Raw genomic sequence first — 14498 nt, 5'->3', positions numbered from 1 at the left:
TCACTGCGCAGTGTGCTCGCCTCAAGCTAACCATGAGAAAGCACAAGGCAGAGCAGGCAGACAGAGGGACACTACAAAATAACCTGCGTGTTAATGGCATGCCAGAAAGGAAGAGGGAACACAGAGAACTGAGACCTTAAGTGGAGAGATACAGTGACTGAGACAGCCTGGAATCCAGGAACAAAACGTCTTTGGCCAGAGGAAAACTGCAGGAGCTTGACTGGTTGTTTAAAACATGCCTATATCATGCATGATATTAACATCAGGAGAAGCGAGGCAAAGGGCACACAAGGACTTTCACAGCCGGGTGTCATGACAAACTCCTGCCACCCAGCACTTGGAAATAGAGGAGGCAGGAGGATACTGAGTTCAAGACCAGCCTGAACTGCATAGAAAGAAACAGAGGGAGTGAGATGGCTTAGCAGGTAAAGACACTACCAAGCCTGATGACTTGAGTTCACTTCCTACCCCACACCCACAGAAGAGAGCTTTAGCCTGCAAGTTGACCTTTGACCTCCATACAGTGCCATGGTGTGAACCTGAACCTGCATGTGCACACACACATGCACACACACACAATTTTAAAATTTTAACAACAAAACCTCTCTGAACCTATTTTTGCAATTTTCTATCTAAAATCATTTTAAAATAAGAGCTTTCTGAAAAGCCCGTGGGGTGAATGGTGAAGCTTAGTCAGAAAGCAGGTCAAGTTCCATTACTGCATTTACTGTGCCAAACATACATCAGCCAGCAGCTCCCGGAGCCCCCTCTGGGACAGAAACAGACCCAGAACCCTGTAGTCCTCAGGCAAGAGGAGCCTCGGGTTTTCCTGGCCCATGAATGGGGTTCTGAGCCAGGAGCTGAGACTACAGCATAGACACCTCACAAATGGGATGGAGACTGGCAGCCATGGGAAAGGACCCTAGTGCAGCAGCCTCAAGTAGCATAAGGGGCCAACGTGGTGGTCACACCCACAGTCAGCTTCCGGCCTCCTCTCCTGGAGCCTCAGGAGTCAGGACTCCACTTCTCCCCTCTCCCCTCTGTTTGGTCCATGCAGTCAGCTCCAGGAGCTGCTGGGTAGGTTTCTGTCTCACTGTTTGTCTCTGCCCCACCAGAGGTACGGACCTGTAGGGACTGTTCCTTGTTAAACCTTCTGGGCTTGGTACTGATGCTATAGTGTACCTTTTCTAAGGTGTCTGAGCATCCGCTCTCTCTGATCAGGGTCAGGATGAGAATACTTGCTTGTACCTGCAGCACCCTTGGAATCAGCCCCTTCTCTAGGAACGCTGGTTTCTTTTATTGAATAATATGCAGGTAATCCAGCCGGCCTCAAAGAACCTCTGGCTCTGGCCTCTAGGCTGCTCTGTAGCATGCTGGCACCCATGCTAAGAGGTATCCACGACTTCTTGCTCTCCTCCCCTCCATGTTGGCCGCTCCAACATTAATGTCCACGGAGAAGGAGATGGTCTCAGTCGTCTCTAGATCTCAGACTTTAAAAATGCTTTCAGGGGAGTGGGGCCCTGATAGTTATAGTTCTAATACAAAATATCCCCTCAGGATCATGTTGTCAATCAGGCTTAGTCACTAGCTAGTAGCCTTGTTTGTTTGTTTGTTTGGTGGTGGTGGTGGTGGTGGTGGTGGTGGTGGTGGTGGTGGTGGTGGTGGTTTGAGATACAGGCTCACTCTGTTGCCCACTCTAAGCTGAAACTCACGATCCTCCCGCCTCAGCTTTCCAAGTGCTGGAATTGGAATTACAGGTCTGGGCCATCACCCCTGGTTGGTGGCACTGTTTTGAGAGGGTCAAGAATCTTCAGGAAGTGAGTCCTAGCTGGAGGAAGTAGGAAATAAGGGACAGGCTCTTGGAAGTATCTTGTCCCTGTCACCCTTCTGTCCCCCTCCCTTGCTGCTTCCTGTCTGTTCTGACATGAGTAGCTCTGCCACACCCTCCTGCCATCAGGATCTATGCCTCACCATAGTCCCAGAAACTATGGAGGCCAGCCACAAAGGGCTGAGCCCTCTGAAACCTAAAAGCCATCACCAGGTTATTTTGGTCACAGGAACACAAGCAGAACTAATACACTGTCAATGTCTATTATCGTCCAGATGAGGAGAAGCTTCTGCGAGAGGCCCTGCACATGCTCCCAGAACTCCTCTCCTGGTCCTGTCTTCCCCCTGTCCTGGTTCTGTTTTTTGTTTGTTTTGTTTTGTTTTTTGTCAGTTTGACACAAGCTAGAGTTATTTGAGAAGAGGGAACCACAGTTGAGAAAATGCTTCCATAAAATTGGCCGGTAATGAGCCTATGGGACATCTTTCTGATTAGCGATTGATCAGGCAGATCTAGAAGAAAGTAGGCTTGGCTCTGGAGAGATGGCTCAGTGGTTCAGAGCGCTGGCTGCTCTTCCAGAGGACCCAGATTCCCAGCACCCACACGGTGGGGGTGGGCTTACGACCAGCTGTGATCCAACACCCTCTTCTGGCACTGACAGCATCGGGCATGCACTTTGGGTACATACATACATGCCATTAAAACACTCACGCATTAGAAAGAAAAAAAAAAAAAAGGAAGAGAAGGATGGGAAAAGAAAGAAAGGCTGAAAAGGCTGAGAAAGTTGGAAGAACTGAGCCACTAAATGACACTCTTCCAGCTTCTTCGTAAGTTCCTGCCTCCAGGTTTCTGCCCTCTTTGAGTCCCTGCCCTGACTCCCTTGGATGATGGCTACACGCAATAAAGAAAATAAACCCTTTCCTCCCAGACTGCTTTTAGTAATGGTGTTTATCTCAGCAATGGAAGTTCTAATATACCCTTCATGTGGGAACTGTTCAGACTTGAGGCACAGTGACTCTGCGAACCCTTGAGGCCCACTAGCCCACAGGTGTAGGAATGGTTGCAGCCATTGGGACAGGCACATCCTGTCACCTAGGGACCTCTCCGGAAACTTAGGACCGTTTCCCTAGGAAGACGGCATTGAGCTGACCTGTGTCTACTGTCCCTCACCCAGCTACCAGCAAGTATTAATGCCAGGCACGTGGTGATTTGCTAAGCAAGTTGAAAAACACCACAGTGACAGCGAGATTGGATACATAAAGCACACAGCAGGGACTAAGCAACTTGAGCCTGTTGTTTAGTCTTGCAGAGTTTGCTTGGTTGGAGCGCCCCCGTGTGGTTCATGTTGACATTTCCTGTAGGGCACAGCCAGGAAGCCTCCTGCTCCCATCTAGAACAAGCCTTTGTGTCAACTTTCTGACTGTGCCTATAGGCATTAGAGTCCACATACTGCCCTGCACAGGGGGCTGGCCTACAGTGAAGACCAGTCAGTAATATAAACCCTGCTTGTAAGAACACGCACCCGAATGTGATGTGAAAGATGAACAAATATCTTCTGCCACCCTCTGAACGGACAGAGCTCACAAGCTCATGCTGTTCTCCCGCAGTAGCATCTCCCCAGAACAAAGTTGTCTCCTGCACAGCCCCACCAGGGAAAACGCCCATAGCTCCGGGAAGAGGCTTGGTGGGAAGACTGTCTTGCTGAGGGTCTCACCAGGCCACACAAAAGCCAGCTCACTCTCCACAGGGCATGCTCGTCTTCCCGAACAAGAGACGCCCTTGTTTAGAGACTCAGCTTGTGGAAGAGAGGCTCACCTAAGAATGCCCAGCCTGCAGGGCCTCCCAGAGAGGAGAGACACGTGGGAGAGATGGACACAGGGCCAACACACGGGCGCTCTTGAGGAGGAGCATGCGCACAGGAGAAAGTGCTCACAGGCTATGTGGATGTCTCTTCTACTGTAGGTGGAAAGGGCATGTGCTGCGTCTCCTCACGTGACGTGTCTCTATAAGTCCCCATCCCCTATGTCTCCACACGTGACGTGTCTCTATAAGGCCCTGTCCCCTATGCTCAGCAGTAGGTTCCATCACGTTCCCTGGTAAGTTCTAGGCTCTGCTCTGTCAGTAGCAGGACAGGTGACCTCACCAGGACCACTTACAAGGAAACCACAAGGCACTCCTGGCTGGCGGGATGTCTCTGCTGAACAAGTCATAATGAAGCCAAATGTCCCACTGCAAGCTGTAGGTTGCCCTGGCTGTGAGGACTTGGAATTTCTATGCCCTTCCCTAAACGGGGCAAGCTCCATCCCCCAGAGGGAGCTGAGACAGTGCTATGGCAGGCCTCCATGCCCCAAGAGATACACCCCCCCCCATGGTCCCTTCCCAATTCCGAGAGGGCCTCAGAGTGTCTCTGGGTGATCCGTTCTCAGTCATCTCCTCCCCACAGTGGGCTCGATGTGGCCCAGAGGGCACCAAGCTCTTTTGATTTGTCACGAGGCCTGGGGCCAACAAGATCATCCTATCATGGGAATCTGTTCAAAACACACAGTGTAGCTAGAGCTATCATCTTAGCCACTCGAAAGACTGAATCAGCCCCTGGGGTTCAGAGTGAGTTCTGGGCAGCTTAATAAGACACAGTTTGAAAATAAAAAGTGAAAAAGAAGGTTAGGGATATTCCTCAGAGGTAGAGAACTCTTCTCAAATGTGCCAGACCCCAGGTTCAATCCATGCCTTGTGTGTACTGGATGGGAACTGTTTTTACCTGCACTGTAGTGGCTTCTGGCATCTTCAGAGGGAACTGAGCAAGGGTGGAACACTGTGTCTCGGGGAAGGGCTTCCTGTCAGTAGGGATGGGGATGAGGGTGCCCTGTGTTCATTTGTGCTCACCACTGCATTGGAAGTTCCCACTATGTCTGGCCACAGGCACAGATGGATCCATGGATGAAGTAGAAAGCTTCCGTCTCAGAATTTTGCTAGCACCAGGGTGGGTCTGGAGTGCACGAGCCATGGCAGCTCAGGTATTTCCCCAGAGAGCAGTGGTGTCTGAGTTAGCATCAACAGGGAAGACAAGGATTCTATATGTTGGGCTAAAAATGGATACGGGAAGGCCCCGGCCCATTACACACTGGTCTACATAGCCAAGCCAGGCTCCTCTGGTGGGCAGGGAGGGGTTGAGGAGTGGGGACCTCATTCACATTTCAAAGGGCATATTCAATCAAACAAAAGTAGAAGCCCACCAAATAGTGCAGGAAGGAGGGCTGTCCCCAGTGGACAGATGCTGTCACTTACCTGTAGGCCATTGTACTGTGGCTACCTTCTGAAGTTCATGGAACCTTTAGGTGCCTCTTGTCTTCGCCTTCTCTCCCATACCATTTCCTATGTGTATCGGCTCTGGACGAGGCCATCTTCAGCTACCTTCATCACCTGCCCTTGCCACTGAAGTTCTCAGGCTAGGCCCACCTGCTGAGGTCTTCTGGGCCAGGAAGGCCACACCTCCTCCGTGTCTGGGCTGTGCTTTGATCCATACAGGCCAGGCTTCTGTATACTCATCTCATACACACCCTGGTGTCTTCTCTGGTCTTTCCACTGTGTTCCTGGCCAACAGACTTGGATAGGAGTCTAGCTTTGGTGTCTGGGGGTAGGGTAGGGGACCAGTGGGAGGTCACGACTCCATCCTCACAGAGACACCAATGTAACAGAGAAAGGTTGGGCATGGAATCTGTCCATCTGCAAGTGCTCAGGACCACAGTGAGTGACCTCAGTGCGACACTCAGGGTCACCACTGAGACCACAGCCTTCATCTTGCCATTAGGGGCAAGTCTGGGCAGTTCTGAGATCTTCTTCCAAGAGTACTGATGGTCACTATGGGAACGAGGGGAATGTCCAGTGTGAGCTCCAGCACAGGAGCAGTTTTTACCCCTGCATGGCAGGGAACATTACCACATTGCTGTGATTGGGCTGGGGCCTGCTCTCTGGGCTGAAGGTCACCAGGACCCAGCAGCCAAGGCTAGGCCTCTTCTAGAGAAACACTAGTCAGCAACACCAGTTCTAGCCCTGGCTCACCCCCAAGTGGACAGCGGCTGCAGGTCACAGTGCTTTTGCCCTCACCCTCCACAGGGCAGAGCACAGAGCCCAAACACTCCCGAGTCTTCAGTGTTGAAATGCAATTTCCCATGCTTCCTCTGGCACCTGCTGCTTTCTGGTTCTGTTAGAGGACAAAGGTCCACCTTCGCAGAGGGCTAGAAGAAAAGAGTCACAAGCACAGGACTTAGCAGATGAAGGGAGATGGCAAATATGCCTGCTGGTCTCCTGAAAAAGATCTCTCTGCACCCTCTGAATAGCAGATCCAGAGGCCTGAGATGAACTGTGTCATTGTGTGTCCTCACCTCTAAGCTGAAAGTGGTGACTAAGTGTGGTGCAGGCTTTGTGGGCAGGCTGAGTAGTAACTCTACACATTAATTCCATTCCCGGGATTGTAGGTGACCCAGTGACTTGGGGACATGGAACCTGAGCTGCAGAGGTCACAGGAAAGTCATAAAGCCACCTTCTGCTGCCTAGTGAAGACTTCCATACTGGTGCCAGTCATGAGCCTGCCTTATACCCTCTCACGGACTCAGTGCCTGGAGAAGGGCTTCTGGTTTCTGAAGGGCAGGTAGCTTTTCAAGGAGCCTCTAGAAGACCCGGAAGTGTCCTTTCTGCTTCGCTGAGGGCAAGCGGGCAGCAGCCTGGGCAGCAGGACCACCACTGTTTCCCAGTAAAAGGAGCAGGACCAGGAAACACCAGCCTCTAACGTACTCACCAGTTCAGGGTGCCAAGAACAGCTATGACCAGAGAATGAAAGCTAGGGAGAAAAACAAGAACAAAAATAAAAACTGAAAGGGAAAGGGGAGGATAAAGAAACACAAGGAGAGAAAAAGAAAAAGAAAGAGTTTGTAGTTTGTCTGGAAAGAAATGAACCGTGATCATCGACAGAGAGGGTCTGTGGCTGGCTGGGGAACAGGCCAGGACAGGGAGGCTGCAAGGGACTCCATGACAATCCCAAGCTTAGGTGACAGTGCTGCCCCAAATGATGTTGGGAGACCAGGCACAATCCAGGGCTCAGCAAGCTGAGCTTCTAGGGGCCAGGAGTCTGTGGAGGGTCACTGAGCTGAGGATGACAGTCCTGGTGCCCAGAAGATACAAGTACCGTAGTTTGGGGGTGATTCCTTTATAAACAACAGAATATACTGATATTCTGAATAGAGTTGACACTTGAAGTTTGGTTGGATTAGGGGTGGAGCCTGACTAACTTGAAGAAAACCAAGCAATTCTATTCAGGCATTTAGTTAAATTTGAAAGCCCGGACACCAAACTTAACATTGCTCTAGTGTTAATTCAAACATGTGTCCTTGGGTTAAGACACAAAATGAAACAAGCATACAGTCTGAGGAATACTTTGTCACCTTAGGGGGTTTACATTTATTTGATGGGCAAGTAGGCCACAGAGTAGACAGCATGCTGGCCCAGCCTTGAGCTACCTAGCAGTTCCCAACTTGCCACTTCTCTCTAAACAGAGCGGAAGTCTTTCCCCAGGGTTCCCTTTGGGGACCAATGTCCTAAGGCTGTCAGGGCAGAAATTATAATGTTAGAAACTCAGGTGAATAGCAAGACTGTGTCCCTTCTTGTCCTCATGGGGTGCCCAGTGTACATATCAGGTGTTTGCCCACATGGACTGGAGTTTGTAGGCAGTCTCTGTTGGTACCTTCTTTCCCAGCCTACGCCCTGCTCAACTCTTGGGTCCTATCATTACGGTAGACTTTGGAATCTCTGTGAGGTCTGCTGAGCAGCAGCAACAAAATGCCCCACAGAGGGCAATTTTTGTCACTGTTAAGGCAGGATGGGCTGGCTGAAATGGCCAGCTGCTGGGGACTGCTCTGCAGAGGGCAAGGAGTACCTCCAGGACCTAGCTATGACTGGTAAGGAGGTGGTCTGTCCAAGCACAGCCTACTGTTCTCCCCAGCAAAAACAAGGCCAGCATGTGGGTCTCACTGGCCACCTCCTGCAGCTGGTCACTTTGATGAGATCTGTCCCACAGTCAGGAACAATTACAAGATTCAAGAAAGCAGCTGACTCCAGAAACCTGGCTCTAGCCCACAATCAAGTGGATATGAAACTTCCCCGAAGAGACAACACGGCAGCCTACAGGTTTTTTTTGGGCACATACTTTTCAACTCGGTCTGGGGAGTACTGAGTCTCTCGATACCAGTGAACAGAGGCCCTGTCCCCCAAGCTGCAGAGCCAGGGTCTGGAGAAAGCATTTGAACAGGCACCCCGGCATCTCTACTACTGAAGACACTGCCTGCAGATCAGGAACAAAAGGTCTCTGGGCCCTGAGAGCAGCTCTTGGGGATTATGGTCTGTCTTTTAGGAACCTTATTGTCAGACAGGCCAGTATGATGAACCTGGGTGGGTAAGCCCTTCTGCACCACGCAGGGTACCAGTATGGAACAGAACTCCATGTCCCTAGCCCAATATATAGATCCAGAGGGGAAACTGAGGCAGTGCAAAGGCTACAGGGCAAGGCTGTTTGAGGGGCTCCTGGCTCTGGCCCAGGATACCCACAGCTCCGGCCCAGTGGGCTCCTGTATGTTCATCTCCACTCTGCTTTGCATGGGCTATGTTGCAGACCAGACCTCAGCCAGGAGACCTGAGCTTGTGTTCTTATATCAGGATGTCAGGTAAGCTTAATCCTCCCCGCCTCCCCACTGCAGTCTTCTCCCCCCACACCCCACCATTCATTTGCTTTACCTTTTCTTCCAGTTCCTTTATTTGTCTCTTTTGGGTTTCTATTCTTTCTTCTAACTCTTTAATTCTCTGCAATGTTAAAAGAAGGAAAATGTTCAATAATCAGAGAATTGGGGGTACCAATCATAAAAGGGTCAAGGTCTCCCCTCACTTTTTTGGCGACTAGTATCCCACAAAGCAGCTACTGTTGGTTCAGCCTTCTCAAATAGAGAGTCCTTCCCCACTTCTCCTGTGTCCTCTGACTTGGTCAGATCAAAAACTTTGTCAGGTGTTTAAGTGGAAGAGCAAGGAAATAGCCTACTGTCCTTCCCAGGACAAATACACAGAGCATCAGGCAACCAGCAGTCAATTAGAAAAACTTTCCTTCTGTGGCTGAGGCCTGAGGCCTTGGAAGCAGCTCAGTATTGACAACAACCCATTGATGGAGCAAAAGGACAGCAGTGACATTCCTCATCCTAACTACCCAGGAGCCCATGGAGGGCTCATGAGTCTACAGGCATATCCTAGCGGTTGATAAGCCCTGTCAGATGGCCTATTGGCCATCATGGGAAAGTAGCATCCAAAATAGTAGCTTATGTAAATCTGCATCTGAGCTTTTTTTTATTTACTTATTTTTGGGTGGTCTTCTGTGAGCTGTGTCCATAGAAGCTGTTTTCAGGCCAACCCCACACAGGCAGAAGCTGTGACTGTCATAAACAACAGGTCTGGATAATGATCAGCTGCTCTCCACAGATAACACTTTTACCATCAGGGGACAGTGTCACGTAGAAGACCTGGAAGCCAGTTCATAAAGAGCTGCCGCTCAAAGGCTTCAGCAACACAACTGCAGGACTAGGAGCTAGTGAGGGCGGGGCATGGACTGGGTGTGAAAGGTGGTCGTTTGTGTGGTCGTTGGAGTACACAGCTGTTGGGTGTGTGGCCCCTGGGAAGCTGGAACTCGAAAAGGCCACCGACCCCCTACTCCCACCCCACCGCCAGCACCTGCTGTGCCATCTGCAGCAGTTCCATGCGCTCCCTCAGGATCTGTGCGTCACGCTCTCGCAGCTCGCTCATGACCTGGCGCTTCCACTGCTCCACCGCCACCTTGAGCTTCTCCCGCTCGTCTTCTGACAGCAGCTCAGCCACTTTGGCCCCGGCTTCCTGCTGCAGGGCATCATACAACATGGCTTCCAGCTCCAGGATGTGCTGGGGACAGGAGACAGGCATCAGCCCTCCCCTTCTCCAGCAGTGGGCCCACCCTCTCCTGGGTAGACAGCCTTGCCTCTTAGCAGGGCTCCGGCTGGGGAGGAAGTGTGTCCACTGATCTCTGGGGTAGGGCCTGGCGTGTCACAATCACCCTACCTACAATCTAGCGGGCAACCTAAAAGAGCTGGGGCCAAACAGCAGCCAGGACTCCCTGCAGATGTCCTAGTCCCACAGTGTGCTTATAGCTTTCGCTTTAGCTGCGTTAGCTGTTGCTCAGAAAAGGGAAATCAGAACCCCGCTCTCATTGTTTGTTTGGTGCCGGGGTTGGAACCCGCTGTCTCAGACATGTTAGACAATAACTCTCAGTGAGGGTCAGACCCTGAGCACCAGTGCCTTTTAAAACAAGTGTGATTACATGTAGCTAAGAATAAACATTGCAGAAGTTTCGCACACTCCTGCTAGCAAGAACTTTAATCTGGACCTTGTTTATAGACAAGGATATAATAGGGGATGAGCCGTAGTCTACCAGAGGGACTTTCTGTCTTTAGTTAGCCTGCTTACTGTCCTGAACTAGCAATGGTCCTAGAGTAAATGTCACTGCCATCTGACACACAGCCTTCGGTAACCCTGGGGAGCAATGCCAAAGACCTACAGATGGTAGGTAAATTCACCATAGGATCATTCTGTGCCACCCCATGAAAGGCAGATGAAATATAACAAAGATTTGTGCTACAATGAAGAGAGTCATGTTTGAACAATGGTTTTTAAAAAAACTACTGCCCTAGCTTCTCTGTGCCTTTAAGGACATTTGATTGGACAATACACAGCCCACAAGGAAACAATCCTATAACTAGCTCCCAGAAAGGATATGTGGGCTTTGGTTTTCCAAGAAAGTCTCTGCAGCTGGACATTAGGTGTCTCTGTTACACCAACCATGATTCAACACTTGATTGAGTTCAGTATACTTGGAACAGAAAGGTTAACAAATGTTCCGATGGAACTCCTTAGGTTCTCAAGCTGATGCTAGCAAGGACAGGCTTATCAGAAGTGAGACAAGGGCTGCCTCATCTGGAAAGGTTTGAGAGTGTCTCTGGAAGTTTTAGGTGCTGGAAGTTCAGTTTCGAGCATAATGGTACTAAGATGGTGGAACCCTTAAGAACCTATGGAAGCCATTTAGTCACCAGGGTACTGTCCTTAGCAGGAGTCAGCATGGCTCTCGGGGACTCAGAAGTGGATTGCTATGAAAGGGGACTCCTGGCCTCCAAATCCCTCTGGCTGCCTTGCTGTGATCTCTGCCTTCCCCACAATCTCTCACTATGATGCAGGGTTGGAATGCAAGCAGATGCCTTACCAGGGCCCAGCAGATGTGCTTGCCTAATTTTGGACTTTCAGCCTCCAGAACAGTGAGCCAAACAGATCTTTCTTCTTTACACATTATCTGATCTTGAGTGTTTTTTTTTTTAAATACAGCAACAGAATGCATACTAACATAGGTAATCATGAAGTGTCAATGGGCTTTCAATGTATCTTTTAAAAATTTTTCATTCATTTTTATTTCATGTGCATTGCATGTATGTCTGTGTGGTAAGACGGTGGTAAGCTGCCATGTGGGTGCTGGGGATTGAACTTGGGTCCCCTGGAAAAGCAGCTAGTCCTCTTAACCATGGAGCCATCTCTCTAGCCATCAATGTCATCTTTAAAGGGATATTCCCTTTAGGTTATGACTCCCCAAAGGATGACCAGATACACACTCCAGGTCAAACTTGCATTCGTTCAAGTTTCAGATGAACAAAAGGAGTCTCCAGTAGACTCATGCTCCCTATGAAAATTCAGTTAATTCCTAAATGTGCTACGTTCTCATTAACTGTAATATCACCTAATTTTACTTGGAGATGGTTTATTTATCTATTTATCTATTTGTTTATTATTTATACACTACTCTGCCTGCATGTGTGCCTACACTCCAGAAGAGGGCACCAGATCTCATTCTAGATGGCTGTGAGCCACCCTGTGGTTGCTGGGAATTGAACTCAGGACCTTTGGAAGATCTAACAGTGCTTTTAGCAGCTGAGCCATCTCTCCAGCCCCAGTATCACCTAATGTTATGTTTCTACTTCTCAGCATGCCTGCACTCACTGTCCACGTGAGCCCTCCTGTGCTCGTACTCATGCTCACGTATCCCTGTGAGCCCCCGCGCTTGCACTCTTAAAGTATTTGTTGAATGAGTCCTCAGAGCTCAGCTGGAGAAAGGCAGGGAGTGACCCCACACTGAGTCTTGGTGCCTCCTAAAGGTCTTGAGCCTGGCCACACAGGCCTGCAAGCTGTCCACCGGGGACACTCTTCTCACCTTGTGGGCTTGGTCCAAGGCCTGCTTCCTGTAGTCTAGCTCCTCATCCAGGTAGCCTTTCTGCTTACTGAACAGCTCCTGGAACACAGAAGACCAGGCCTTGGCCTCAGCCATTCAGACCTGGTGACATCAGTTCCAGGGGCACTCCGGGGCATCCCACTGACCTTCTCGCTCTCCAGATCTACCATTTTCCGCTGTAGTGCTGACTCCGTCTCTTCAATCCTCTGGAGCCACTGGGCACAAACACAATGAACAGGTGAAGAAGGTGACTCCTAGCATCTCCCATATGAATCTCACTGCCAACCCCTTCCCACCCAACTCCAAGGAGATAGCCTAGAAGAAGGCCTAGGGAAGCCTGGCTAAGGAAGGGGGTTAGAATTGACCTGGCACTATGGGCTCCAGGTACCCAGCTCGATCCAGAACCCACTGCCCATCCATGTGACATTCAGAATGCCTGCCACTCCCGCCTTCCCTGGGAGAGAAGGTACAATTGGTTTGGGGAGCAGCAGGAGCAGGTACATCTTAGAACTCTGCCAGGAGCGACTGGATGGTCTGTTTCCCAAAATCTTTGTTTACTGGGATCCCCTTTTCCTACATGGCTGGAGGCCTGAGGAAGGGCTGATGGTGTATCATTAAGCAAGTCCAGGCTAGGGGCAGGACCAGGATGAGGCTGGGAAGCTAAACAGAATTAGATCAGGGAACCAAGGAACACTATCGGTTTCACAGACTCAACCCAGCTTCCAACCTCTGGGAAAAGATGGAGGTGATAGTCAGCAATGAGGCAGCATCTGTGGGAGGGTGTGGAGGTGGGAGTCAACATTGGGGCAGCGTCTGTAGTGAGGGGTGGAGGAAGAACTGTTTGGGCCAGTGTTTGGCTGACTCTCCCCTTTGCAGAGGCATATGGTGGTGCTGTTTGACCTGTGTGGGCCAGTTCCCCAGACAGACAAGAAAGACCCAGGCACCATGTCCCTGCTCTGAAGGCCCTCCCCCCAGGGAGAGTATCTATCTACAGGAGCCCCGTCTTCTCCCATATAGCCACAAAGTCCTTGTTACCTTTTCTGCCAAGGTCAGGACTGTCCTGGCTTGAATGACAACCACTTGTTCCTCGTTAGTCAGATTCTGTGCACAAAGCAGAACACACAGTCAGAGTCTGAAGGTGGGGGTCGGGTGGGGTGGGTGGTGAATGAGCAGGGGTCTGGGTCCAAAAGGTACTTTTTGCTCAGTCACCCTCTGTATCTCTGGTGCCTTTTTTCCCCCACTTGGTCCACTATGGGATACTGTCCACATTACCCCCTCACTGTCAGAACATCAAAAGTCTAAGTTAACCAGCCGGGGCAGGTTAACCTGCATGCAGGCCTGAGCTATATCTCAGAGACAAGTGTTTCTCCGGCCTGCCCTGTCCTGGTCTTCACTTAAAGCCAGAACTATGCACATGCAGCCATGATGAAGATAGAGTGTCCATGGCTGAGAAATGATCCCACTTTCTGTGGGGTGTTTGTTTGTTCATTTTTGCCTTTTTCTGCATTCATGTTTTTCTCCCAAAGGGCCTTAGGTGGCCTTTCCCTAGGTGGTCAAATCTCAGGATTTGTCTGGCTTTGGGGACAAATGGGTCCTCTGTCTGGATGTGGCCACCACACACTCAGCGTTAGGCTGCCAGATGCATCGAATCTGGGTGCCAGGTTCCGATGGGAGATGCACCAAGAGGAGCAGGAGACATAGCCAGCCAAGGCTAGACCAGGAGAGCCCCACTGTACCCCTAGAACGTCTATGACTGGATCACTCAGGAAACTAGGTCTTCCCTCCTAGTTTCCTTCCCACCTAGAGGCAGGTGCCTCTTTCCTCCCCCCAACCTCCAAGTTGGAACGGAGTTCCCCACACCACTCTGTCAGGCAGGCAGGCAGGTAGCTGTACTCCCTGGGATGGTCAAGATGGCAGCCTCATCTACCAGGGCTGGACCTCCATATCTTTACTCCTCCACCCCTACTCTTCTCTCTTACACACCTCCTCATTCATCCTTACTGCTCTTCATTTTTCCTTGCTTCTCCTTATCTCTCCTACTCTTCTTCATTCCTCCTGTTCTAGAAGCCCTTAAAAGCTTCTAGAAACTCATTACCCTTAAGGGCCCAGCTGGGTAGCTATAGCTTTGTCTGCTGGGCAGGATGATGATTGTTGGAGAAGTTGAAGAAGGTAGATTCAAGGTGGACAGGATCTAGTTGAATGCATCAAAGCAGGTTGGAGTGCTTTGATCTGCCTCTCTGACCCCTGGAGATCATTTCCTAATGTCCTGCTTTGTCAGAGAGCTGTGTGACAGTCTACAACCCTCTCTTGTCCACGTGACAGCAGGTGACTGCAGCATCTTGA

General features: G+C 50.4%; 1 protein-coding gene across 8 annotated transcripts in view; it reads right to left on the bottom strand.

The window, feature by feature from the left end:
- Jakmip3 (Janus kinase and microtubule interacting protein 3) overlaps positions 1 to 14498 on the bottom strand; it is a 75838-nt gene that overhangs the window by 12929 nt on the left and 48411 nt on the right. For 4 of the 8 annotated variants that reach the window (XM_055608888.1, XM_055608883.1, XM_055608885.1 and 1 more), the window contains 7 exons: positions 13191 to 13256; positions 12302 to 12370; positions 12138 to 12215; positions 9587 to 9790; positions 8609 to 8674; positions 6621 to 6693; positions 6000 to 6060 (listed from right to left, as the gene is read on the bottom strand). In XM_055608888.1, the coding sequence (XP_055464863.1) occupies positions 6643 to 6693; positions 8609 to 8674; positions 9587 to 9790; positions 12138 to 12215; positions 12302 to 12370; positions 13191 to 13256 (534 nt within the window). In that variant the 3' untranslated portion in view covers positions 6000 to 6060; positions 6621 to 6642. Of the gene's footprint in view, positions 1 to 5110; positions 6061 to 6620; positions 6694 to 8608; positions 8675 to 9586; positions 9791 to 12137; positions 12216 to 12301; positions 12371 to 13190; positions 13257 to 14498 lie in introns of those variants that run through there. The other 4 variants (XM_055608887.1, XM_055608881.1, XM_055608884.1 and 1 more) reach the window with 2 other exon arrangements.

Source organism: Psammomys obesus, unplaced genomic scaffold (assembly GCF_907164565.1).
Source record: "Psammomys obesus unplaced genomic scaffold, mPsaObe1.curated_primary_1811, whole genome shotgun sequence".
In the NCBI taxonomy this organism is placed as follows: domain Eukaryota; kingdom Metazoa; phylum Chordata; class Mammalia; order Rodentia; family Muridae; genus Psammomys; species Psammomys obesus.
This window is presented reverse-complemented; position numbering and strand designations above follow the sequence as displayed.